General features: G+C 34.4%; 1 protein-coding gene across 13 annotated transcripts in view; it reads left to right on the plus strand.

The window, feature by feature from the left end:
• MYCBP2 (MYC binding protein 2) overlaps positions 1-25227 on the plus strand; it is a 180083-nt gene that overhangs the window by 70558 nt on the left and 84298 nt on the right. For 11 of the 13 annotated variants that reach the window (XM_032677725.1, XM_032677746.1, XM_032677745.1 and 8 more), the window contains 17 exons: positions 105-186; positions 6004-6121; positions 8061-8265; positions 8599-8752; positions 11098-11270; positions 12436-12561; positions 12658-12785; positions 14426-14517; positions 15551-15685; positions 15768-15851; positions 17147-17243; positions 18907-19099; positions 19716-19990; positions 20945-21166; positions 22801-22992; positions 23816-24022; positions 24743-24874. In XM_032677725.1, coding sequence (XP_032533616.1) covers positions 105-186; positions 6004-6121; positions 8061-8265; positions 8599-8752; positions 11098-11270; positions 12436-12561; positions 12658-12785; positions 14426-14517; positions 15551-15685; positions 15768-15851; positions 17147-17243; positions 18907-19099; positions 19716-19990; positions 20945-21166; positions 22801-22992; positions 23816-24022; positions 24743-24874 — 2615 coding nt within the window. Of the gene's footprint in view, positions 1-104; positions 187-2009; positions 2134-6003; positions 6122-8060; positions 8266-8598; positions 8753-11097; positions 11271-12435; positions 12562-12657; positions 12786-14425; positions 14518-15550; positions 15686-15767; positions 15852-17146; positions 17244-18906; positions 19100-19715; positions 19991-20944; positions 21167-22800; positions 22993-23815; positions 24023-24742; positions 24875-25227 lie in introns of all 13 variants that reach the window. The other 2 variants (XM_032677751.1, XM_032677752.1) reach the window with 2 other exon arrangements.

Raw genomic sequence — 25227 nt, forward strand, 5'->3', positions numbered from 1 at the left:
GTTTCAGTAGGGATCATTAACTGTGCTACTCAGAAAGGCTAGTCAGCTCTGGTGCAGTACCATGTCATGTGCATATGTCAGAAAAATATTTTGTTGTTTTCCAGTGGTTTTGATGGAGAATGGTGATGTTTACACGTTTGGATATGGGCAGCATGGGCAGCTTGGACACGGTGATGTTAATTCCAGGTGAGCTGGTAATTAAAGGATGAGATTGTGTATTCTGTACTGCTGCATAAGAAATGGCTAAATTTCTGGTTCTCTGTAGCTGGCAAGTGTGAAAATTCAAATATAGATCAAATAAAGTTGATAAGCTCTCGTTCTGAATTTACTCCCCATAATCCCCTGAATATAAATACTATAACAGTACTTTTGTACTATGTAAGTAATTTGTTTGATATATGAAGGCTTCTGTGCCTAAGTATTAGCATAGCTGTGATAATTGAGTTTGAAATGCTTCTGTCTTCAATTCTCCCTACCTATATGAGAATGACATTGAAGTCTCATTGAGATTTCATTATTTTTGTAAAATAGTACATATGCAATAATGCAAATAGTATGGTATCGTAAACCTAGATTACCCTGTTTCTGTTAAATCATTGATAACAGTTCAGTTATGATAAAGTCTAATTTTGTTCATCATTAATGTCCAAAATTAAGTCATGAAACTTTGGTCTCAGCTGGATTTTGTAGTCACTTATTTTGGGTTGCAGGAGAGTGATGTGTATTATCTTTGTAGTCAATGGAAATAGAGAAGTCAACAGAGCATGGAGAGCTATTTGACTAACTACCCACTATTATCTGCCTTAGGTATGCTCAGTAGCTCTGTAGACTTTATGGGCTTGATTTCCATTGACTACAGTGAGAGCATAGGTAATTAAATACAGATGTCTTTAATGTGCAGCTCAATTTCACCCTTGGTATCTCATCATTAGAATCTCATCTGTTCATTAAAGTAAAAAAAATCAGCGTCCTTCACTAAAAGGAAAAGTGATTAAGGTCTTTGGACGTGTACATATACCATATAATGCATACAATGGTGGTTTTGTGTAGTAGGAATCTTTGAGACTTTGTGTATGTCCAGTAATGCTCCGTATCCTTATGTAAAAGGCATACGGAGTGGTGCATCCATGACCTATCTTCAGTTCTGTTGTTTCTCTTGTAGCAGCGAGGTAAAAATTACTGAACATCTGTCCTCCTAATCTCTTTGGAGACTTCCAAACCATTTCTTTTGTCGAGTTTCTGAAGAAATCTTCATCATCTTAAAACTTTCATTGGATTCACTAAGCCAAAGGTGGAGAGGAAAGAAAGAAAGAAAGGAATTACACTGGAAATGTTATCTTGTATTGACTACTGTGCCTGATAATAGTCTCTAAACTGTTTACCCCTACCCAGTTTGCGTTAGACTGGTGAATGCAGTCTGTGTTTCTTCCTGTGGTAGGGTTATATTACAGACAAATACTATGATTTTCCTTCTTGGAAGTTCTTGGATACTTGTTCCAAGCAACAACATCTTTAGCAGGCAGTTCAAGTCGCTGTTAGAATAAGGCCATTTTCTGTCTTAAAGACTGAAGAGATATAAACAGCAGTGGCATTTGTACTGGTGGCTTACTGTCACCTGTTTCCAACTTTGATGAAATCACTTGGTTTTTTGGAAGGCTTCAGAGCTATTTGCTGTATTTTTCAGTATTTCAGGTAGTAAACCCCACATTGCTTATTTAGACAGAAACTGGATGAAGACCAAATGTAGTTTCCAGTGAGATCGTAGAAGAGAATATGACAAATCTTGTGCTGAAGGATAGTGCTTGACCAGAACTAGAAGCTGAGGAGGTACAACTGACTTGGCACTGACCTTCATATCATTCTACATCAGACCCTAAAGAGTGTCTGAAAAAAAGCCTTGGAGAAATTTGGAGTATGTCCTATGCATGAGAACTGGCTATAGTACTATATTGCTGTTTAGCACCATCATTCAAATTATAATTTCTTCATTGATGTACTTCTTTTTCCAGCTTTAAGTAGAGATCTCTCCTCTGTCCTCACAGTAAGGGATTCAGAGAAGGAAACAGGGAATCCTTATGCAGAGTTCCACCTCAGTTGGGACGCAGTGGTGCTCAGATGGCCAACTCCTGCCAGGTCAGTGGTATGTCAGTCATGCAGTGTGTCACATTGCCTGTATTGACCTCAGGAAGAGCATCATCTTCTGAATCCAGGAACTAATACCCTACTGTGTTTCTGGGAGAGAGAGAGAAGGGAGGAAAAAAGGGGAAGTAATATTTAGGCAGCCTAGCTCGTATATCTAAATAAGGGGGTCCTGAAAACAAGAACTCGTAGGGAAAACACAGGAACTCTTATTTTCATCTGAGGGAGCCATCTTCATTGCCAGATAAAGCAGTGATGTAAGTTTCTGGGCAACCATTCATGACTCATTCTTTCAGAGACTTTTGTCTTGCAGTGTAAAGATTTAGTAGTAAGACTATATTTTTAAAAACCTTGAAAATGCTTAAGTATTTTGAATTCTGAACAGCTGTCCAGACATGCCTTTCTGTTAATTAAGGGCTAGACTGCTCTATTAGAGTATGGTAAACACCACAAGTTCTTCCTCCTACTTCAGTAGGAATGAGGTAGATTACATGCCATATTAGTATGCTGGAACCCTTTAATTAGTCTGTGTAGACTCTTTATTGTGAAATCCACAGTGGCAGATGTTGATGAGCTATTCACTAAATGAAAGATTTGTCAGTCTGTGCTTATATTCTCCTCAAATTAGCTGCTGGTGAATAGAAACTCAGTGGAATCAAGAAATGCTTTGCAGTATCTAGTCTTGGTGAAAAATAACATGTCTTGTATTCAGGTAAGCAAAGGCCTGTTTTTTGCTGATGCTTCCCTTTTGTTATTGTTCAAAATTTGCCTGCATTTTTTGGTACAAACTCTTTACTTCAGTACTACAGTAGCAAGCACATGACCTGACAGTCAAGCTCCAGAAATGAGATGGCTGAAGTAAGATGATCTATAGAGTTTTGCTTCTGAAAGATCAACAATAACATAAAAGAAAACTGATCAGACCTTCCATAGGTGGTCAACCTATCTTCCACTTGAAGACAAAGAGTAGAGACTATATCCTATTAATAACTAGGGGAAAAAAGTGTTCCATCATCTGTGTTTGCTAGGACCGTGTTTCTAGGTGCAGTTTCTGATTATTTTATTCCAGTGGTGGAGTGTAGGTCCTGTTTACATATTTTCACCACATTTGCAGTTCCATCTAAAATATAAAAATCTCCATTTTCTTCGTAACTCTATACTGTCCAACTCTGCTTGTTACTACTGGTTTCCTTTTACCCACTACCTCCTAACAGCCCACAGTGAACCTGTATTTCCAGCACCACGGTCAGCTGCCCCAAGTGACACTTCATGGGACCTGGCAGCCAGCTGTTGGCTGCATAAGTACCACAAATAGCGGTTGTTTGTGCAGGATGAATTTTCAAAGACTGCATCTGGTCCCAGAAATGTTTACCCTTTGGAATGGGAGAGGGTTTTCATGTAGACAACCAAAATGCATCTGGACCGTCTTCAGGATTCTGAGTTACCTGATGTTACATCTGCTGCTAATCATTCAGCAATGTTACGTTTTCCCAAGAGATCTCTGGTTACTTTCTGTAACGCTGAGATTGGTGTTTTGTGTTGACCTGTGTCATATCCAGAAGTCAAGGATTCTGTGAGTTTGATGTGTCCTTTCACTCCATCCCAGAGGAATGGTCCTTGCTTTCTTTCATTCAAATGGAGAAACCTTGGGTATTAAAACTTTGTCCGAAGAGTTTCTCAGACTCTTCAGTGTCTGTTCTGAGCTTTCCTGTGTTGAATTTCAGAGGGATAGGGAAATAATAATATCACAGGTTTTAAATTCCATATGCATCAATCAAACTGGCTTACTGTATTTTTCCAAATCTCTTCTCCTTTTATGAAGTCAAAACTAGTTTTCTGTAATTCAAGTTTATTTTATTGTGTAGTTAAGTATCTTAAGCTTTTTTTTCTCTTGTTCTTTTCTTAAGTTAATACACTGTAGTTGACCATTCCAAAAGCTGGGTGGTCTTAATGAAAGAACTGTTTAAGAGGATAATGTATTTCATCTCTCGACATTAGTTGCTTATTTGATTTTGCACTGCTGCTGCCAAGGGGCTATCATACACAACATTCAGATAACATTACTGATAGATTTGATTGGAAAAACAGGTAAATAGTTTTGGTGATAATAGCTTAGTTTTTAAGCATCAAATAGCTGAAATGTTCACTACTTTTCTTTCTTTTTTTTTTTCACAAACATAAGATTGATAATTCCATGCCTGTAGTTACCATAATTTTGAGGGAGGGAGGAAAAAAAAAAACTTTAATAAAAACATTTCCTTTTAGCAGGAATGCTTTTGGATAAGTTGCTAGTTATGTTTTGTTTCTGTTTTGGTGCCTTTTTGAGCTTCTTTAAAGTTAATGAGAGACAAATATAAATTTTCTTTTGTTTTTAAAATGTTTCATCATTGATGTTGCTAAACTTTGCTCTGTCTGTGTATAATTAAACTGATGTCCAAATCAATGTGTCTATAGACCAACAAAGGCTTCTAAATTTATGAATGTCATGTTGTGTATCCTCTACTTAATTTTATTCTGTCCTTCAGTCTCTCCATCTCCCCTAGTCATGCACGGAAAGCTACATTCACTGCCAAGGAATAATTTCTTCCTGTATACCTGTGTTCCTCCTGCAGGTCATCAACCTGTCTTCATGCTACATTCCACATTTCCATATGTTCACATTTTCCCATCTACCCTTTTCCTGCTGAACTCATGATGCTTCCTCATACTTTCTTGACTTCTGTTTTACCTGCAATTCAGCCAAAATTAGAGCATTCAGATGACCCATCTTTTTGCACATCAACTGCTAAACAATTGCTAGGTAACTCTGAGCTGACACTTTTTTATTCCAGCACAAGGCAACCTGTTCTTAATTTAGATTAGCCTACTTTTGAAAGGCTGTGTTTGAAAGTAAGTTTAAATAGTGTTGTTATTCTCTGAGGTTAGAGTTTCCAAACATAGAATTATTTGGGAATAACTTGTTCTTCAAATTCACAGTCTTTCTAACTCCACAGTAAATTTGAAGTCTATGTAGACATTCATCATGGGATTCTAAGGCTTGTAGGCTCCTGTTCATTTTGTTGAGTTTGAGATAAAAACTTTATTTTGATATCTCATATTTCTTTTTATCTTTTGTGCTCTTTCTCTTCTGTCATCAGTTCAAGTTTTCTTTCTTTGCTTCTTGAACTTCCTGTTGGTTTTTTCCCTTCATTTTTATTGGAACGGAAAATTTATTTTCTTATGCTTATCCATATTTGGGAGACAAATGGATTAGTCTTTTTCATATTTCTCTGGAAAATAGTTTGAAGAGGTTTGTTCTTTATTGAGTCTGACTTGGATGGGAGAGGGGCTAATGGAGGGGGTAGACCTTTATTTCTTCTGTAATTCCCTACACAGTGATCCTGGGAGGCCTGCATCAATATTGTTTCTGGTAATAGTAGTAGTGTACCACCCACATAAGGCTTTGATTGCTTCATAATGTGAAAAGGGGTTTTTTAAGTGCTTAACTGGTGTTGTCACAACATGATTTTTTCACTGCTGTGTTTTGTTCCAATGTGTTTTGTATACATACAAAAATAGACACTCACATGTAATCCTACAGTTATATATTAAATTAATAATTTTTGTTCTGTGGTAATTTCTGAGTTTAACTGAAGAGATTGTCCTCAGTCTTCTTTCTATCAGAAGAACATAAACGTAACTATTTGGCACAGCCTTTCAAATCTCTGTTCATTTAAAATGTAAGATGTCTCTTGACTCTAATTCGCTATGGTATGTGAATCTAGTGAATATATTTCAGAGGGATTGAAATACTTATAGTGCTAATGTACATTTTAAATGTTGCATAAGCATGTAGTGATACAGAGTTAATTTATTTTTATATAGGGGATGTCCCACTTTGGTGCAAGCATTACCAGGTCCTAGTACACAAGTTACTGCTGGGAGCAACCATACAGCTATTCTCTTAATGGATGGCCAAGTTTTCACATTTGGAAGTTTCTCAGTAAGGAAATATTATTATTATTTACTTATGAGAATAAGCTAATAGTTAATGTATTGTTCAAAGACCTTTCAAGACTGCTTATAGTTGCTCTTACAGAACTGTGCATGACTTCTCCATGTCTTTTGTGCTTGTTATGTTATGAAACGTAACCTCTAATGTTTTTGTAGTTAGAAAAGCATGATGCCAGGAATTCTTTGTGGTTTTTATACATTTTAATGAAGACGGTGATTTAAAACTGGATTGTTTTATAAGGTGCGACAGTTTTCTCAAACTCTTACTGTTGCAAACTTACTTGTGTTGCCTATTCTGTTGCCTGTCTCCATTTGGTAGAAAAAATTGCCCTTGTTTCTTTCACAGAAACAGCAGTGAGTTGCAGAAGTTACACTAACATTTGAGGGGAGAGATTGTTGTTCAGTATAACACTTCTTAACTCTAGTGTTCTTATTTTCCCATGTCCATGTGGACTCCATTCTTATATTCACTAAATAAGCATTTAAACATTTACTTCCCTTTGTGCCTCCTTGTCTTTGTAAATATGCCCTTCATTGCAATCTCCACAGAGTCATCTGTTGTTTTTACTTTCCTGCTAATGTTTTTGCTGTTTTGGTTTTTTTTGCAAAAGCTAGAATATACATATTGAGTTATTTTTATATGTTTTTAAAACTAGGTATTGCCAAACACAACACAAGAGAAATTTTGCCTTTTGAAATCTCTCTTTTTACAAAAAAAAAATAATTAAAAAAAGGTGAGGACTGAAATTTTAGAAACAGAAAGTCATGTTTTGAATTAAAGTGAACCATAAGACAGCTCTGCAATTAGGCAGTATTTTGTTGTTTTGCAGACTTTAAGCAAGAGTTGTGGTGTCAAAATTGACATGTTCATGTCAAAACTTACATGGGCCCGTAAAAGTTAAAGGTGAAGCTTGGCCTCTGAAAAACCAAATTCACTCTCAGGAACAGGATATAAAAGCCTGTTTGTTGACTGTGGGTCTTTTTCCTTTCTCTAAAATAAAATTAAATTTAGGCCGTATTTAGACTACTTGTACTTTGTGTCTGGTTTTAAAATTGTAATGCTTGAAAGTTTACTGAAAGCTTCATGAAGTCAAGACAAAATTAAAAGTAAATATATTATTGAAAATGTCTTTGCTAAGTTTACTTATTACAGTGTTATGAAGAAAGAGAGATGAATAACATGCTGGACAGGATATTTGCTGTATATGCATGTTTCTTGTCCCTAACCATTTTAACTTTAGCATGCAATGCATTGCTTGTGGCTAAATGGGGTAAATGGAGTCTGAGCAGGTTTATTGTAGCAGTTCTTTCTATGTACTTAGGTACAGTAAAAGAACTGTTGGTCCATCTCAATAACTAGTTGTACATGGAGATAAGGCCCCAGATGTCCAGATCAGGTTGTTAATGTTATGTGCAGAGGTGCTTGCTGAGGCATTTTATGCTTTTTTTAGCTTAAGTTTGACATGCTAATCAATTTTTAGGTACTTGTAAGAGATATTTGCTCTATGAAACTTACAGTCCATATAAGTTCAGAATCGACTGTCTATATCTGAATATAATTTTTTTTCTTATTAAACCATTCCTTTTTTAACCTTGAAGTTATTCAGATACTGAACACTGTAGGAGAACAAGGCTTTTATATTTGACTCTGAAGATGGAAAAGAGGATTATCCATCATGGAGAGTTTGAGTTGCATTTAAAAAAAATTTACTCAAAAACCTAACTGAATTAGAGGAGTCAGTAAAACTTGTTTCTTGTATTTAAATGTGTAATGCTTCGCTTAGATTAGCCATTGCTTTTTGAAGGTAGTTTTGTGGTAAACTTTCTTCCAGATGACCAGTTTTATCTGATGAAACTATCGAAGTAACTTAGTCATCTTTGAGACTTATTGTTACTGTCTCTTACTAATTCTTGCATTCTTTCTATAGAAAGGTCAGCTTGGTAGACCAATTCTGGATATGCCCTACTGGAATGCAAAGCCAGCACCTATGCCTAATATAGGCTCCAAATACGGACGCAAAGCTACATGGATTGGAGCGAGTGGAGACCAGACTTTTCTCCGGATCGATGAAGCTCTTATTAATTCTCATGTGCTTGCTACATCAGAGATATTTGCAAGCAGGCATATAATAGGCAAGAACTCTTCTATAACATTTTAAATACTTATAGAAGTGTTGGAGAATAATAGAGGAGCAACAAGTCAAAAATGTTAATGGAGGGAATGAAAATATTTTGGCTTTCTAGTTTTACTGCACATGATGATCCTAACTTCTTTAGAAATCAGTTTTATTAGAAATAATAATGTAAAAGCCTAAAAATTGCTTGCATTTAAATCTTACTACCTTTTTTTCTTTTGCTGTAGCAGTATATCTGTTCTTCCCTATTACATTACATGCATTTTATATGTAAAAAGCATTAATGACTTGAGTCTTCATGTTTGTTTGCTCTTTTTGCTCCATGATCTAGGTTTGGTACCAGCTTCAATATCAGAACCTCCTCCTTTTAAATGTCTTCTGATAAACAAAGTAGATGGCAGTTGCAAAACATTCAATGATTCTGAGCAGGAAGACCTTCAAGGTTCTGGTGTGTGTCTGGATCCTGTCTATGATGTTATTTGGAGGCAAGTGTGGATTATAGCTATTAAAGTAGCAGTATAGAAATCCTTTTTAAAATACTTTGGGAGGCTGGCGACTTGATTATACTAGTTGTGTTTATGCTTATTTCCCTAGTAAATGAAAAACAATTTTTAATCTTCCATATATATTTTTCACACTTTTTGGATAATTTGCTTAAGTAAGCCCAAAACAAACATCTTCACTTGCCCAAATTTTTAAAATTTCTTTTATTTTCTTTTTTGCATCATTCTCATGCCAGTCTCATCGTATTTACAGAATCCCAATCTGTTCTCTTTATTTACTCCTTTTATTCCCTTTTCTCCATCTACTTAACACTTGACTGAAAAATTTTCTTGCCATACTCAGCTGCCACATGTCTATGTCTTAAATTGTCATCATTTTCTCAGGCATTAGTGGTTAAAACTTGAATAGGAGAAATAGGGTGGAGCAATGGTGTTCTTTTCAGTTCTGACATTTTGGGAGGTCAAAAAAAAGTACTTATTTAGATGACACAGACAGACAAATTAATTGTATTTATTTTACAGTCATTGGGGTAGAGTCTTTGAGCAGGTATAGGTTGTAAGCACTTGTTCCAGTGCTTACAGAGTCATAAGATCCAATTCTTCTGTAATGATTTAAAAGCTGCGTTAGCCAGGATTTAGGAGAGAAATTTGAACTGTCATCTAAGTTCCAGTAATGGATGATATTTAAATTTTTTGTAGACAAAACAAGAATGATCAGTTAGAATAAAGCAGGAAGCCAACTAGTCTGCATTCAGCTGGAAAAGGTAGTATCACAGCTGTCTTCGTCCAAAATTGAGATTCAAGAACGTAATAGCCAATTAACGTTGAAGCATGCATATTTTCTAGGCATGTTTCTTTATGACGTGTGAAGTTCCTTGGATGGTTGTAGTTCTGCATTATGCACATCCCCAGAATTGTTTGAATCTCATTGGCTAGGTACCAATTCCTATTGAAATTATGCTGAGATTAGAAATAAGAGTAGCACTCACATCCCTTAAAGCTCTATATTTTCAGCATGTTTAGCTCTCACTGAAAGACTCAAAAAGAGTCACCAAAAGACTCAGTTTGTGAAAAATTCAGTTATCAATGGCCGTGGGAATGCAGAAAGTTTCAGAGGAGAAAAGGTGATGATACTCAGCTTGATCTAGCACAAGAAATGGTAATTCAGTTTAAGAAAGTTCAAAGTCACATGTTAATATGGGTGAACATGAATTGAGATGTTTTATTGTCTTGCAATATTTTGGAGCTTAGAAACTGAAGAGTGGATTGTGGGAGACTGCAGATTTATTTCTCTCTTCTCCTATTCTTGTTCAATAGAAAATATTAAAATAGTCTAAAAAGAAGAGACATGTTAATGAATATGCCTATTAGTAGTTAAATATTTGGTATATTATTATTCCTGGACATTTTTATTCATGCCTGTTTAAGTGAGGGTCCAGTTTCTCGTACAGAGAAAGCATTCTGATGACAGAGATTTTAAAGATTTTCTTCACAGCTTTGTGACTTATTCTTCCAGTGAAATTCAAGTGGTTACATGATTTTGTGTGTGTGTCTAAACTTAAACATTGCTAACTTGTTGATATCCTGAATACCTATGATGTCCTATAATGCTTTTAGTTAAAACTATTTGTTTCTCCATTAGATTTTTAGAACCATGTACCAAGTGAAAATTCCTTTTGTGCTTATTCAGAACACTCACATAGACCTATGTCTTTTAACTGTTTCTTCCTTTTACATAATAGTTTCAAAGATTTCATTTTCTTCATTTTCTTTTTCTCCGTGTTAATTTATAGTATAGAAAGTCTTTGTATTCCCTTGTTTATGCTGCCCTTTTCTATAATCCCTTAAAAACTCATGAGGCGATGTTACCCATTTAAAAAAGCCCAAACAAAATATGTTGGATTTGTCAAGATTTTTTTACTCTTATTTGAAGGTAAGCCTTTTACTTTAACTTGGCATCTTTATAATTTTTTTGCACATCTACCATTACATTTAGTACTTTGCTAGTTACTTCATATTTTTTACTAGATAATACTGTTTTAACATTTATTAGCTTTGAGAAGTGTCTAACATTTTCTGAAATTTGTAAACCCATAATATGACTGTTTGAATTGAAGTAGAGTAAGAATGTTTTTGCGTCTTTCCATTTGCTGGAGTGTTAAGCTCTTAAACTTTATATATTTAGTGTAATGATGTTCAATTTCAAGAGATTGTACCAGCAGATCTACATTTTACATTAAATAGCTTATAAAATTTAATTATTGGTTAGGCTTTGTATTTTTTCAGTAGGTGAAAGGTTTTTTTCATTCTGTTTTTTCTTACTCTAGGTTTCGACCAAATGCTAGGGAACTCTGGAGTTACAATGCAGTAGTTGCTGATTCCAGACTTCCGTCAGCTCCAGACATTCAATCCCGGTGTAGTATTTTGAGTCCAGAACTTGCTCTACCAACAGGTTCCAAAGCTCTAACAACCAGATCTCATGCAGCTTTGCACATTCTAGGTATACATTTACAGTTGATGAGTCAGAAGCTTAGATGAAATAAAGTAATGTAACTTAATGTTATAAATGTTATAAATGTAATAAATGAATTGTAGTCTTAACAACTTTCTGACTTTTTTTCAGTTAAAATTCTACTTTGTAATTGAAAATATACATTGTAGTTCTCACCATTGCTCTTAACTCTTACAAACTGGCTGGTAAGCATTCATTTCATCAAAATAGTTATCTTCTGCCATCTTAATATGTTAGAGGGTTTTAGAGTTCTGGTGGAACCTGCTATTAGAGGTCAACATAAAAAAAGTAAGAAACCTTCCTAGATGGTCTTTTTGGAAAGTCTGCAGAATGAAGTTGGTACTCTTAACTTGGAGTCTCAAAAAAAACCCCAAACAACTCCACCATAAAAAAGTGCTCTTCAATAAGTTACTTTTATTTTAAAGTAAATACATTATCTAATATTAAAATATACTCCTTGCAGTTTTGTATAATGAGTCACTAAGAGTAATATGATTTCCTTTTGTAGTCTAAAAAGCCTACCAAAATAAAAATAATTCTACTGTGTTAGTGTATAAACTGGCCATATGCAGCATATGCAATGCTTCAAAGCACAGCTTTAGAAGTGATTTTAGCTCACTTGTTCCCTGGTTGTGATGAGTCGTCAGTTTGTTGACCTTCTCCCTTCATTATGTGTTAGAGATGTGATAACTTTTAACTTGAACAGTACTTTTTTGTGTCTGAATCAGAGTAAGGCATTTTAGGTACCCCTGTGTATGCAACAAATTTTATGAAGACTTTAAAATCTGTCCATAATTCAGTTACTACTTCAACTCTTTTTGGGTAATACAATAAGTGTAAAAAGGAAAAAAAAAATGTTGCTGGCAACTCATCTGCCATTGTAAAAGCTGCAAAGTAGGTTTAATCATATTTGTTTGTTATTCTGGAGAATAAATAAATTAAATTAAATTTATCTTCAGTACCAAACCTTGAGGCTCGGCAACAATGACCCTTGGCCTAATCAAAACTATAAAGATATTCAGTAGCCTTGTGTGATTTAGAGACAAAACAGTTAGCTTTCTTTGATCTTCTTAATTAATATTCATTTCCATTTCACTGATTATAATCAACAGGGAGAATTTTTGAGTTCTTTTTTTCTCTTGCCTTCTTATAGGTTGTCTTGATACTTTGGCTGCTATGCAGGACTTAAAAATGGGTGTAGCAAATACAGAAGAAGAAACTCAAGCAGTAATGAAGGTTTATTCTAAAGAAGACTATAGTGTTGTTAACAGATTTGAAAGTATGTACACACTAAAATTTTATAGCACAAGCCAATCAGGCTTGCAGAGTGAAAGACCAAGATTAACTATATTTTTGGGGGGATTTTTTTCTGCAGGTCATGGAGGAGGCTGGGGTTATTCAGCCCACTCAGTAGAAGCTATCCGTTTCTGTGCTGATACGGATATTCTGTTAGGTGGTCTTGGTCTTTTTGGTGGTAGAGGTGAATACACTGCTAAAATAAAGGTAGGGTTTTTGATTATTTTAAACAATGTTATATCTCAAAATCGGAACTTTAAGAAATGTCATCGAAAACCATGATTGATTTTATTTCTTGATGAATGAGTGGTTTACTATTTATGAAAAGCATTATGCAGATACAGTGGGTGAAGTAGAGATCTGAGAATTACCATTATTAATTGTCATGATTTGGCCCTTTCTCACCTTCACTAAATGCTATGCCATCTTAGAGGTGTCTTGAGTGGGTATGTTAGTGAGCCTGATGTTCTGTAATCTGTTTACACAAAGCTCAGAGGTCCACCTGCAGAAAATCGGTGTTACGGGCTTTAGGTTAAAATCACATCCTGTGTGACTGACAAGGAACTGTTTCTCAAAAGGAAAAAAATAGTCCTTATCAGTAGCCATTGCTTCCCATTGTCCCTACCACTTCTTTCTCAGACTGGAAGAAGCTATCTCTCAGCTTCAGCTGAGTGTGAATGGCACCAAATGCAATTGACTCTGCTTTGTGCCAAATGTAAGGATGATTACAGGTGGAGCACGTGTGCTGATTTAAAATAAATAAACCTGGTTTTGGATTAAAAAAACTCACGTAAACACACAATGTGATAACAGAGCTCTGGTTTCTAATAAGTGTCTTCTGGTCCTGTATTTAATAAGGGTTTTGGTGACTGCATGAAGAACAATTGTAAAGGAAGATCTAGTATCTGTCTGAGATTTGTATTAGATGTGTATGTTCAGAATATGTTATTGTTATTTAGTGGGTTACTGAATTTTCTTTCTCTATTTTTGGATAAATAGGTTTGTATTAGGGAAATGGATGGCATATGTTTAGCAGTAACACTTGCATAAGACAACAGGAAATCCAGAATAAGTAGTTGTACTTTGTTCTAGTTTAACATAATGACTGAGAATTGCAAATGATTAAGGGCAGCCAAGAAACTTAATGTTAGTCCTGCCCTTTTTTTTGTTTTTAATACTAAAAACAGTAACTGTATGAAAGCACTCTAATATTATCTGTTCGGTTTGTTTCTGATTGTTTAGGATTAGCTCATTGCCAAGATAAGATTTGCCAGTCCTGCCACAAACTGTGTATTAAATAGGTATTTGCAAGAGAAGTCATAGATATGTACTGTGGTCCCTTTTCAAACTCATCTAACTGTAGAAAATATTTTTGAGAAAGAAAACCAAGTTCATCTTTTGTCCTAGTCACCAACTGGTTGCAGTACTATTGACTAGCTCTGCTAAACCATCAAGCAGTCCCTTTCCAGAGAAGCTGAGTATATCTTATATCTATATAAGATATATAAGTGCATTTCAGTCTGTGATGGAAAGCCTACACCTTCTGCACCACCTTGCCTTTTTTGGATGCTCTGCATTTTACTTGCTTGCAAGATTTAGGGAGTTTCTCTACTTAAAAATATATTTGGACATAAGGCTGGGAGGTCGATGTCAACTGTGATTTCTTAACAGTTAATGCCTGACTTCCAAATCGGAATTTGCCTGTCAGTGATAGTAAATAGCAGTGATTTTTGGGAAGGGGAAAGAAGAGTAGTATACAGTTTCCAGAATGCCAGACAAGAAGAAGTGACATTACAAGGTTTCTAACACCTAAGACATAATTTGACTGTTTTCTCTTACTTCACCAGTTGTTTGAATTGGGTCCAGATGGGGGAGACCATGAGACTGATGGAGACCTTCTTGCTGAGACAGATGTCTTAGCATATGATTGTGCTGCTAGGTAAGATGTTTAGCTTACCTACTCTACCTATTTCTTGATCTTTATTTTTGCTTTCTTCATACACATTTTAGTATCACTTTAATATTATAAGAGATGATCTACATCATTAGAATTTTGTAGCAAGTGACGTAAAACTTACACTCAAAAGTGTGTTGGGGAAAGTGGTAAAACCAAATACTCACCAAACCATTATGTTATTTAAATTAAAAGAAGAAAAATAATCTAATTCTTGCTCTTGTATAAATACAAGTCAAATCCCATATTCCTTTGATGAGATGATAAGACAAAATGTTGCAGCAGCTCTTTTGCACAGTTCTATTAAAAGGATGCTTTCAAATGCAAATGGGTATTTGCATTAAACAACTCATGATTAAGCTTACTTAGTAAGGAATTATCATAACCAAAAGAAAGGTTACTGTGCTTCAGCTCATTAGAATACAAGCAGCTATTGCTTGAAAGATTTTGTGCGTATGGATGGGATTAGCTATGTTGCTTTTTCATTCCCTGTTATAAAATAATTTAAAATTCAAACAATATGTGATTGTATTTGTCAGGTTTAATCTTATATATCAATCCCCTAACTATATGTTCTATTACTTTCCATAATATTCATTGTAATTACTAAGAATTTTTGTATAAGGTCTTGCAATTTACAGAAATTTTCTGAAATTGAATTAATACTATGTAATTAATACCTTATAAGTAATACTTTACTTGCAGTATTTTATAGTAAATGAATTGGTTTTGTGTATTAGTTTAACTTAATTTCTCCTTGCTCTATTTGATATCCGATTGTTTAACTATGGAAGATCAAGCTAGACTTAGGCATTTGTTGGTCCTTCTGAATTACTGTTTTTTAACTTCTACAATATTTTTCAATGAAATATTTTTAAGTTTTGAATATAAACAGATGTGATATTAATAACCTAATTCCCTTACTTTCCAATTTTCTTTTATGAGCAGAGTGTAACTTTTAAAAATTAATCTAGAAAATAATTCAAATATATTTTTTTTCAAAATTTACTTCTCCCAGAGAGAAATATGCAATGATGTTTGATGAACCAGTACTTCTGCAAGCTGGCTGGTGGTATGTAGCCTGGGCAAGAGTGTCAGGACCTAGCAGTGATTGTGGATCTCATGGACAGGCCTCTATAACTACAGATGATGGGTATATTTTTTTTCTATATTTTTTAATGCAAAGGAAGAGCTCTAATATGACTTGAATAATAATTGGATTATTTCTCTTTCAGTGTTGTATTTCAGTTTAAAAGTTCCAAGAAATCAAATAATGGTACAGATGTTAATGCAGGGCAGATTCCACAGTTACTATACAGGTAATAATTTGACTTCTATTTGGAACAATTTATTCGCGTGTTTTTTAAATGGAAACACAGAAGTTGTTGAAGTAACCATGTTTCATGAAAACATTATTGTATTAAGCTAAGGAAATCAGTGTCTGAAAAAATTAGGCAAAAACTTAGTGTCTTTAAGAATAATAAATCCATTATGCCAACATTTACTTCTTTGGTACTTTTGCAGTCATTCTGCATGAGTTACAAGACTTTTAATTTACATCTATAGAACCTTGTGATTTCATACAACATGATTAGTATTTTTAACTAGTTGGAAAGTACTCTATTCAGTAGGCCTCAGTTAAGGAACAGTGTACTATCAACAGATGATTTTAAAGAAAAAGAAGCCAAACCCAACAATCAACTGTACTTTACAATAAGTTACTACAGACTTATGATTCGCATGATAAATGCTATTTAACTCTTTTTTAAAAAGCAAGAACTCTTTCACTGGATTGATAGTATATTTTATAGATTTCCTCTGATAAATACAAGACCTAATTCTTATATTTTATGAGTATGTTTATATATATTTCCTCTCCTCCTCTCGCCCCCACCTTGACTGTGAAACTTGGAATTTCTTCATACTGGTTCTCTTGCTGTGTCCTTTCTAAGCATGTCCTTTTCAGGATCCCTTCTCAGAACAGCTCACTTTTGCCTGTAAGCTTTTTGTCCGTAGACCCCTGTCTCTCCAGGTGAAGGTTTCATTTTGACTGATGCACATGAAGTCCTGGGATGACATATTAATAATTTGGGTGATTTCTGTGGAGAGGTGGCTGTAGCCTTGAGGCCTCTGAAGGAAGGATATGGCTTAAGAGCAATGAGTGGCACAGAAGGGAAGGTGCTGCAGTAATAGATATACTGCCTGCATTTTTAACCTCCACGTATATTTTACTTCCACAAAACTAGTGTTCTTTAACGAGTAACATTTTTAGTTTTGATTTCATATGAAGAAATACAGTAAATACTTGTAATAATTTCATGCAATTAAATCTCAATCTTTTTTCAGTTGTCACAGTGCTTCCAGTTGAACAGAATTCACGATATTAGGTTATTGGTCTCGGATGATTAGGAACTGGAGGAAGTTACGCTGAAATTGAACATTTTTGGATAGTTACGTTAAACTTGTTTTGTCATTTGTTTTTGTTCCACTTGAACAATACAAACAGTAAAAACTAGAAAAAGTAAAAAAAACCAAACAAAACCAAAACCAAACCAAAAGTCTACTAAAAGAGAAAACTGAAGATTTCAAGTCAGTTCTAAAATTGTTCTTCCAGATTGCCAACAAGTGATGGCAGTGCATCCAAAGGAAAACAGCAAACCAGTGAACCTGTACATATTTTAAAGAGATCTTTTGCCAGAACTGTCTCAGTGGTGAGTACTATTAAGAATCTTCTGTGGTTCCGGCAAGTTCAGTCATGCTTAGAAAACTGAGAGATGTTCTACTTAATTTTGTGTTTTTCTGGTGGGGGGCAATTCGGGTGGAGTTCATTCTTACTGGTTGTATTCAAAGTACAAGCCTTACTTCCTACTAAAAATAAATATTATCAGGCTTTTTAGAATTTGAGTTTGCTTTACTGCTCTCTTAAATGGCTTTTAGACTACTGGCATTAATTAGTCGCTGGTTGGATTTATCTCCGTCTTGGATTCATTCCAATATACATTGAGGATCAGATAGCATTTAATTGAACTTTGATAAACTGAGGTAAGGAGTATTCATAGGCACAGTGAACTGCAACTATTAATAGAAGGTAGTCTGCAGCTCTTCTCATACAGGGAGGTTAGTCTAACTTTGAGAAATACTGTATTAAGTTGAGATACAATATTATTCAGGGTAAGGCCAATTCTGTCTCTGTATTTTTGAAATACAATCCCTTCCTTATCTGTTACAAGCAACGATTATTTTATTTTCATTTTCATCTTGGTTTATATTCTATACTGTGTTACACATACTGTCAGTATTTTTCATGTTACACTGAAGTTATTGCCTTTATGTGTGTCTGTGTTGCTTCACCTTGCATTAAAGTTATTGGACAGTCACAGTCCAATTTTCTAAATCAGGCTGCTTTTTTTCATTTATGTATTCTCCATCTGTTCAGTGTTCTCTGTTGATCAGGATGATCTCCTCCTGTTCAGGTTTCTTCTGGAAATGTATTATCTGCATAATTTGCATTTTTAGTAATCATATTATCAGCATGTTAATAGCTACTCTTAAAATATGTTTGCTTAAAAATATTTGCATTGAGATATGAACTCCTGTGGCTTTTAATACTTCACATTGTATCCTCTCTCTTCATTATCTTGCTACTGTTATCCCTCACCATAGATACAAACTAGTATAAGAGGAGAGTTTTGACTTTCTGGAGCACTAGGTGTTTTATATCTAACTTTGAACAATCAGTTTGATTGTTACAACTTGAAGGTGTTCAATAGCAAATACTTGTATTTTGCTTTCTGGGGTACGACTTCGTGAAATTATCAACCACATCTAATGGTAGAAACAAAACTTCTTTAATCCTCAAATTTCTTGTGGACTATCATGTACTTCTGTTTAGCTTTCAAGTGCTGTAAATGTTATATAGTTGCCATGATCCTGCAGATCATAATTGTTTAAAATGAAGACAGCCCTGATAAGTCTTCACTTTATAACAAGAATGTTTTATGTCAAAAGTAGGTATTACACTATTATGCAGATGAAACAAGTAAAATTTACTGAAAAATCTCTATTGCAGATGAATACAAACAGTTGTCAGTTCTTAAATAACTGAGAGACTTCCACACATATTATAGCATATGTTATAAATAGCTTTTATCAGGTATTACAGTGAAGCGCCCCCTACATTCTCAGTGCTTTTTTTTTTCTCAAGCAAAATAGGATTTGTGTGTTGCATGGTAGATATATATAGATATAAATATGTTTTCATAATAAACATGCATATAGATGCTATTTTCTTTTCATCTGAAACTGATGCTGAAAGGTCATTTCTTGTTTTTTAACACAAAATCTGTCTTTGGTATCCTTCATACTCTGAAATAGGAATGCTTTGAGTCTTTACTGAGCATTCTTCACTGGAGTTGGACAACACTGGTGCTGGGAGTTGAGGAACTTCGTGGACTCAAGGGTTTCCAGTACACTGCTACTCTTTTGGATTTAGAAAGGTTGCGTTTTGTGGGCACATGCTGCCTGAGATTGCTGAGGGTCTACACCTGTGAAATATATCCAATATCAGGTATTTTTCTTGGTTAATTTGATTCATATTTATCAGCAATCATTATTCTACAGGACACCTAAAATTTGATCTAAGTATTAATGTAGGATATACTATAAGATGAAATACAGATGGTTTTATTGGATCAATTAAGAGACTTGCTGTCAGACATGGGATATTTTCAATTATCTGCATAACCAAATGTCCAATACCACTTTTACACTATAACTTATATGTATTTTAAAGTTAATTTCTTGTTTGACTTGTCAGTTGAGTTCTTTTGGACTACTTGTACCTTCCTTTTTTTCTCATCTCTTTACATAGTGTCTGCTTTGGTGGTGAGCACAATTTAAATTTGAAAGATGTATCTGGTTTTTGTGCCTGTAGTTTGATAATACTCTTACTAAAACACAGCATATATTATGACAGACCAGAAAAGTAGGAGTTTCTGATGTTCAGAGTTTTTTATATAATTTAACACCCTTCCCTGTGTCACTTTTGAAATTAACTTCTCTGAATGTAGATACATTATTGTTGCTAAATTCCAGTTGTTTCATTTGCATGTAAAATGTGCATTTTAATATGAAAATGTTTCAGTTACTCGGAACTTAATTCTTTTCTTTGTGTAACCTTCTAGCTTCAGCTAAGGCAGTTGTAGAAGAAACGAGCAAACTAGCAGATTGCATTGGAAAAACTAGGACCTTATTGAGAAAAATTTTATCTGAAGGAGTTGATCATTGCATGGTGAAGTTGGACAATGATCCACAAGGATATCTCAGTCAGCCGCTCAGTCTTTTAGAAGCTGTTCTTCAGGAATGCCATAATACATTCACAGCTTGCTTTCATTCATTTTATCCAACACCAGCTCTCCAGTGGGCATGTCTTTGTGACTTGCTGAACTGTTTGGACCAGGTACATTAAAATGACTCAAGTAAATATTACAGCTTAGCTTGACCTTTGCTGAAATTGAAGCTAAGCAGTATTTAAAACTTTTATTCGATTTTTTCTTTTATTCTCGTTTGCGACTTGAGTTCTGCTGTGGTTTGTTGTTATTTGGTGGGGTTTTTTTTAATAATCAGTTATTTGTTTTCTTTGTTGTTTGGTGCTTTTTGAGTGTCCAAGTTCAACAAGAGCCTAGGAACTTTGTCTCCCTTGGCTTTAAGATTCTCTCTGGGACAGCAAAGAAAATTTTTGGTACTGGTAACTGTCAGTACCTGCTTTTTCAGTGTTGAGACCATGCCTTATATAGGCTTATTCTTGGTGCATGTTGCTTAAGAGCATAAGTGTAGCATTTTTTTCATGAATACTTGAGTAATTCCTTGTTATTAAATATTACAACAGTACTCTGACCCAGCCAAGTACATGAGAAGCAGCTGACAATATTATTTTGTAATCAACAACTTTCCAAGTATCTTGCTTAATGTGAATGAGCATTCCACATCTAAATGGTGTAGTTGCTTGCTTGCATTGCTTGTAGTAAGATGCAAACAGTTTGCTGCTTTGCATGAAAATTCATTTATCATATACAATTTCAAGGAAGAATCTTTTCTTTAATGTATTAGTCTAATTAAATTGTTTGGTTAATTGTAAGAAATGCTTTGTCTTCAAAGGATACCATAATTTGAAAAGTAATATTAAATGGTTTATTATTTTAAAATATACCAACCAAGAAATATTAATTAGTCCAGTTTTGAAAATCTAAATGCAAACTTATGAGAGAAGATAATGTAAAATTCGTAGGAAAGCTTTCTCTAAATTATTTCTATAATTACGATAAAACTGAAAAGTTCCTTTCAAAAGTAGTTTCTCTCTTGTTTACTTTCAGTGCAATGGTGCCATTCTGTTCCTATCTGTTTGTGTTTTTAGGACATTCAGGAAGCAAACTTCAAAACCTCCAGCAGTCGCCTTCTTGCTGCAGTTATGTCTGCTCTCTGCCATACTTCAGTAAAGCTGACCTCTATCTTTCCCATTGCTTATGATGGAGAGGCGTTGCTGCGATCAATGGTTAAACAAGTCAGCACTGAGAATGACTCTGCTCTGGCCCATCGTTTTCCTCTTTTGGTTGCACACATGGAAAAACTCAGTCAGGTCAGGATGTATTCTAAAAATTTAATGACAACTTCTACTTTGCAACAAAAAGCAGTTATACAAGTTGAAGACAAATTTGCCCATTTTCTTTCTAAAAGGCTTTTTCAGAAACTTATCTTTTCCAATTTTCATCTTTTTATCTGAAATATTCCAATTCTTTTTTTGAAGAATGTCTGTTGTTATTTTGGAATATTAAATTGGAAGAAATATACTTTGGAGTTGTATCCTGTTGCATAGTGTTTTGTGCAACAGTTTTTCAACTTTTTCACGTTGTCACAAGGAGGAACATGTTGATAGATTTGGTGTTTTGAGGAAGAGTTAACACAGCTTTGGTAATAAAAAATCATGTCTCAAACTGGAGTTTCTAAAGAAGTCAACAAAGGAAGCCTAGTTTGTATAGTTCTAGCAAAGGTTATTAAACAGTTTCTTAATCAAGGCTCTTGAATACTTGTATTTTTGCAGTTCTTTTATTCTAGAATTGATTTACAGGAATGGAAAGGGTTAAGATGATAATCAAGGATATTGGGCTACTAAATATTATTATTCACTTGAGAAGACAAAAGGGGTAAGATTGTATGAAATGATGAATGATGCAGGAAAGATAAATAAATGATAGTTGTTGAGCCTACCAATACCAAAAGTTTTGAGCAAACAGAGACCTTAGCAAAAGGTAAATTCAGAAGTTTACTGCTCTTTTATTAAGTATGTGGTTTAGCTGGAGAGCAATCTCCTGTAGGCCATTATTATGCTAAAAGTTTCATGGATTTGGAAAGCATCTGCATAAATTAATGAAGAAAAAAATCACCAAAGGCTGTTAAATGCAAGTATAATATTTATGTCTTGGATACAGCTGCCTCTTAACTGCTAAAGATGGAAAGTGTTGTGTGCAGGTGTCTGTGCAGGTTTACTTTACCTAATTGTCTTCCATATCTGTTCACTACTTGGATAATTTTGAGAGACAAAATGGCAAGGAAAACAGACCTTAAATTTTCATCAGTAGAGCTGCTTTTATCTTTCCTCATCAGAAATTATTTTCAGTATGGATAACTGTTCTGGAAAACAGTGGATGTCACTGCTAGTTAGAAGGCACAGTAGATTCCTAAGCTTAGATTTGTTTCATATAAAGAACAACTGTTTTTATAAGCATCCCGCCACTGGTTTTCACTTACCTGCTTGCATAGAAGATTCTTTTTGCTAACACCAAAACTAAAAAGCTTTTGAGATTCTTTTTTAGAAAACGTAGAAGAAAATTATATGAATAGTTCCATAGATAGCTATATATCTACTGTGTTCTTATGTATGCTTACAAAGCCATTAGGCTTTATAGTCTATAAAGCAAATTTCTCTCTCTTGAGAAGGATACCTATATAGAATATCTTTCCAATTCAATAAACAAAGTGGTCACTACCTCATTCAGGAAATTAAAAATATCAGTTCTTTTGACAAGGGGATACATACTATCATAGCTTTGAGAATTTTTAATTTTGTTTTTTCACCCTCTATAGACATTTTTTATCGTCATGAAGTCACAGATTTTTCAATTACCTGATGCTTGTAATATGTGAAAGTCTGTGTCTTGGGTTTTTCTTTTTTAATAACAATGTCATTTGTCATTGTTTTTTTTCATACTGCAGAGTGAAGAAAATGTTTCAGGGATGACAAGCTTTCGCGAAGTGCTGGAAAAGATGTTAGTCATTGTTGTTCTACCAGTACGGAACAGCCTTAGAAGAGAAAATGAACTTTTCTCTTCACATCTGGTTTCTAATACCTGTGGGTTGCTTGCTAGTATTGTGAGTGAGCTTACAGCATCAGCATTAGGATCTGAGGTAAAACTGCTGTAAAATCATTGCTAGAAATCTTTCGGGACAGATATATTATGGATTTGATATAGGCTGTTACAGGTATTTTGTAGGTGTGCAGATCTTTCAGAGATGCTGGAATTCTCAGTTCTCAGTAGCTCAGATATTTTGCGTAAATTAAAAGCATGTATTCATTGTATTAGGCAAGTATTGTTGATAAATAACTATTTAATTAAGGCTACAGAATACTGCAGATTGTTTACAACGTGGCAAGTTTTTTTGAGTGCTTATCTTTTTGCCTGCGTATCTGTGCATGTATCCAATCAAATATCCTTTTGTGAGGCTGTGACTTCGTTACATGGTGGAAAATTATATGATTTTCTTAAAGGAGTATCACTGCCTCTGGACTATCAACAGGTTTTTCTCCCAGAAAGAACCAAACTTTTGATAACATCTTGACTGAAATTGTTTTTACCATTATGTTATTATCTTTATCTGTCCTCTTCTTGACTGCACCTAAGACAGAAATACCTAACTCTTCTTTTAGTACAGTTAATCAATATTTTGTGCTATTTTATCTTGTAAAATATGTATTTAAATACTTTAAAAAATTAATCAGTTTCCCAATTATTCCTATTTAATTTCTAATTACCAGAAATATTTTCTTTTTTCTTTTTAGTCAGTATTGACTAGAAGGCTCAGTAGTGGCATATTCTAATGTTTATGAGTTGAGTTTTAAAATTTACCCAGTTGAAAATGTGGTCATTTAATTCACTTAACTTTGCTTTATTAAAGGTTTCTAACATGTAGCAGTTAATGTTTTCGGACACCTGTATTTAACTTTCTACAGGTTGATGGGCTGAACTCTCTCCATTCGGTCAAATCCACTCCAAACCGATTCACTAAAACAAGTCAGGGAAGAAGCTGGAATACTGGGAATGGATCCCCTGATGCAATATGTTTCTCTGTTGACAAAGCTGGTATAGTTGTTGTAGGATTTTCTGTTTATGGTGGAGGAGGAATTCATGAATATGAGTTGGAGGTTTTAGTTGATGATGTAAGTACTGCATTTGAGAAAATATTTGAAGAAAAGTAACCTCAGAGTTATTTATAATATGTTTTACAATGTAATATTGTAATATTCTTGTACAATCTAGACTACCAGTAAAACGGTGCACTGGTAGTACAGTTTTTTGGTTTGCTCGTGGTGGAGATTTCTGTTTTATTGCAAGCTACATACTATATCTAGTCGGGTCCTTATCTTGGTTATTGTCGTGAACTCTTTATTATAAATAATATTTGCAGTATAGTGGGCTTTTCACTTTCTGCAGATAACTGTAAATTAGTAGCAGTTAACTCTCTGCAAACTGTGAATGAAAGTAAGTGAAGGAGACCAAGTTAAAACCAAAAATTGAAAAAAAAGGGTAGTAGCCTACTGGCATGGTCAGGCTATACCTGCAGATGTTTCATGTACTGTTGATGTACTCTCTTAGAAGCAGCACAAAACTGTACTGTGGGTTCTTGTAATGAAGACAAACCTCTGGTTTTTTACACTATAACTAACGGTTCTAATATCTTCCAAAGGGCAAGCATAGGTTGCTATGGGAAATTAACCTCTCCTTCTTGGGAGAAAGGCTTTACTATTGAAAAACCTGTTTGTTTTGTTTGTAATGCCATGTGTAAAAATGTATTCAACAAAACATAACTTGCACTGTTGCTTGCATGTGTCATGTATTTACGTTATAAATGTATTAATGACTCGGTTTCTTTGAATCAGAGTGATCATACTGGAGATGCAACTCATTCTCATAGATGGACGTCTTTAGAATTGGTTAAAGGAACTTACACCACAGATGATTCTCCTAGTGACATAGCTGAAATCAGACTCGACAAAGTGGTGCCACTGAAGGTAAATAAAATAAGCATGCATCTGTAGGTTTCATACAACTTCTTTAGATAACAAAAATCAGAATGTTTGATGTGAATTGTTTGGGGTTTTGTGTATATATTCACAAGTTGATCTTGACATGTTTGCTTTGTAAAGTCTCAGTTTCACCCTGTAACTGAAAAGTTCAAATGCTGTCAACTAAAAGAAATTAAATTCCAATTTTTATAATAACATAAGGTAGATCATAGTTGTTTAATAATTTTAGAATACTTTTGAATATGTAACTTTTTTTTTTGTGCAACTTGGTAGCTAACTTTCTTGGGTACTTGGTTACTCTTAAAGTAATTAGTAGTAATTTAAGTTATGACCCATAG

The sequence above is a fragment of the Chiroxiphia lanceolata genome, chromosome 2 (assembly GCF_009829145.1).
Source record: "Chiroxiphia lanceolata isolate bChiLan1 chromosome 2, bChiLan1.pri, whole genome shotgun sequence".
Taxonomy (NCBI): Eukaryota; Metazoa; Chordata; class Aves; order Passeriformes; family Pipridae; genus Chiroxiphia; species Chiroxiphia lanceolata.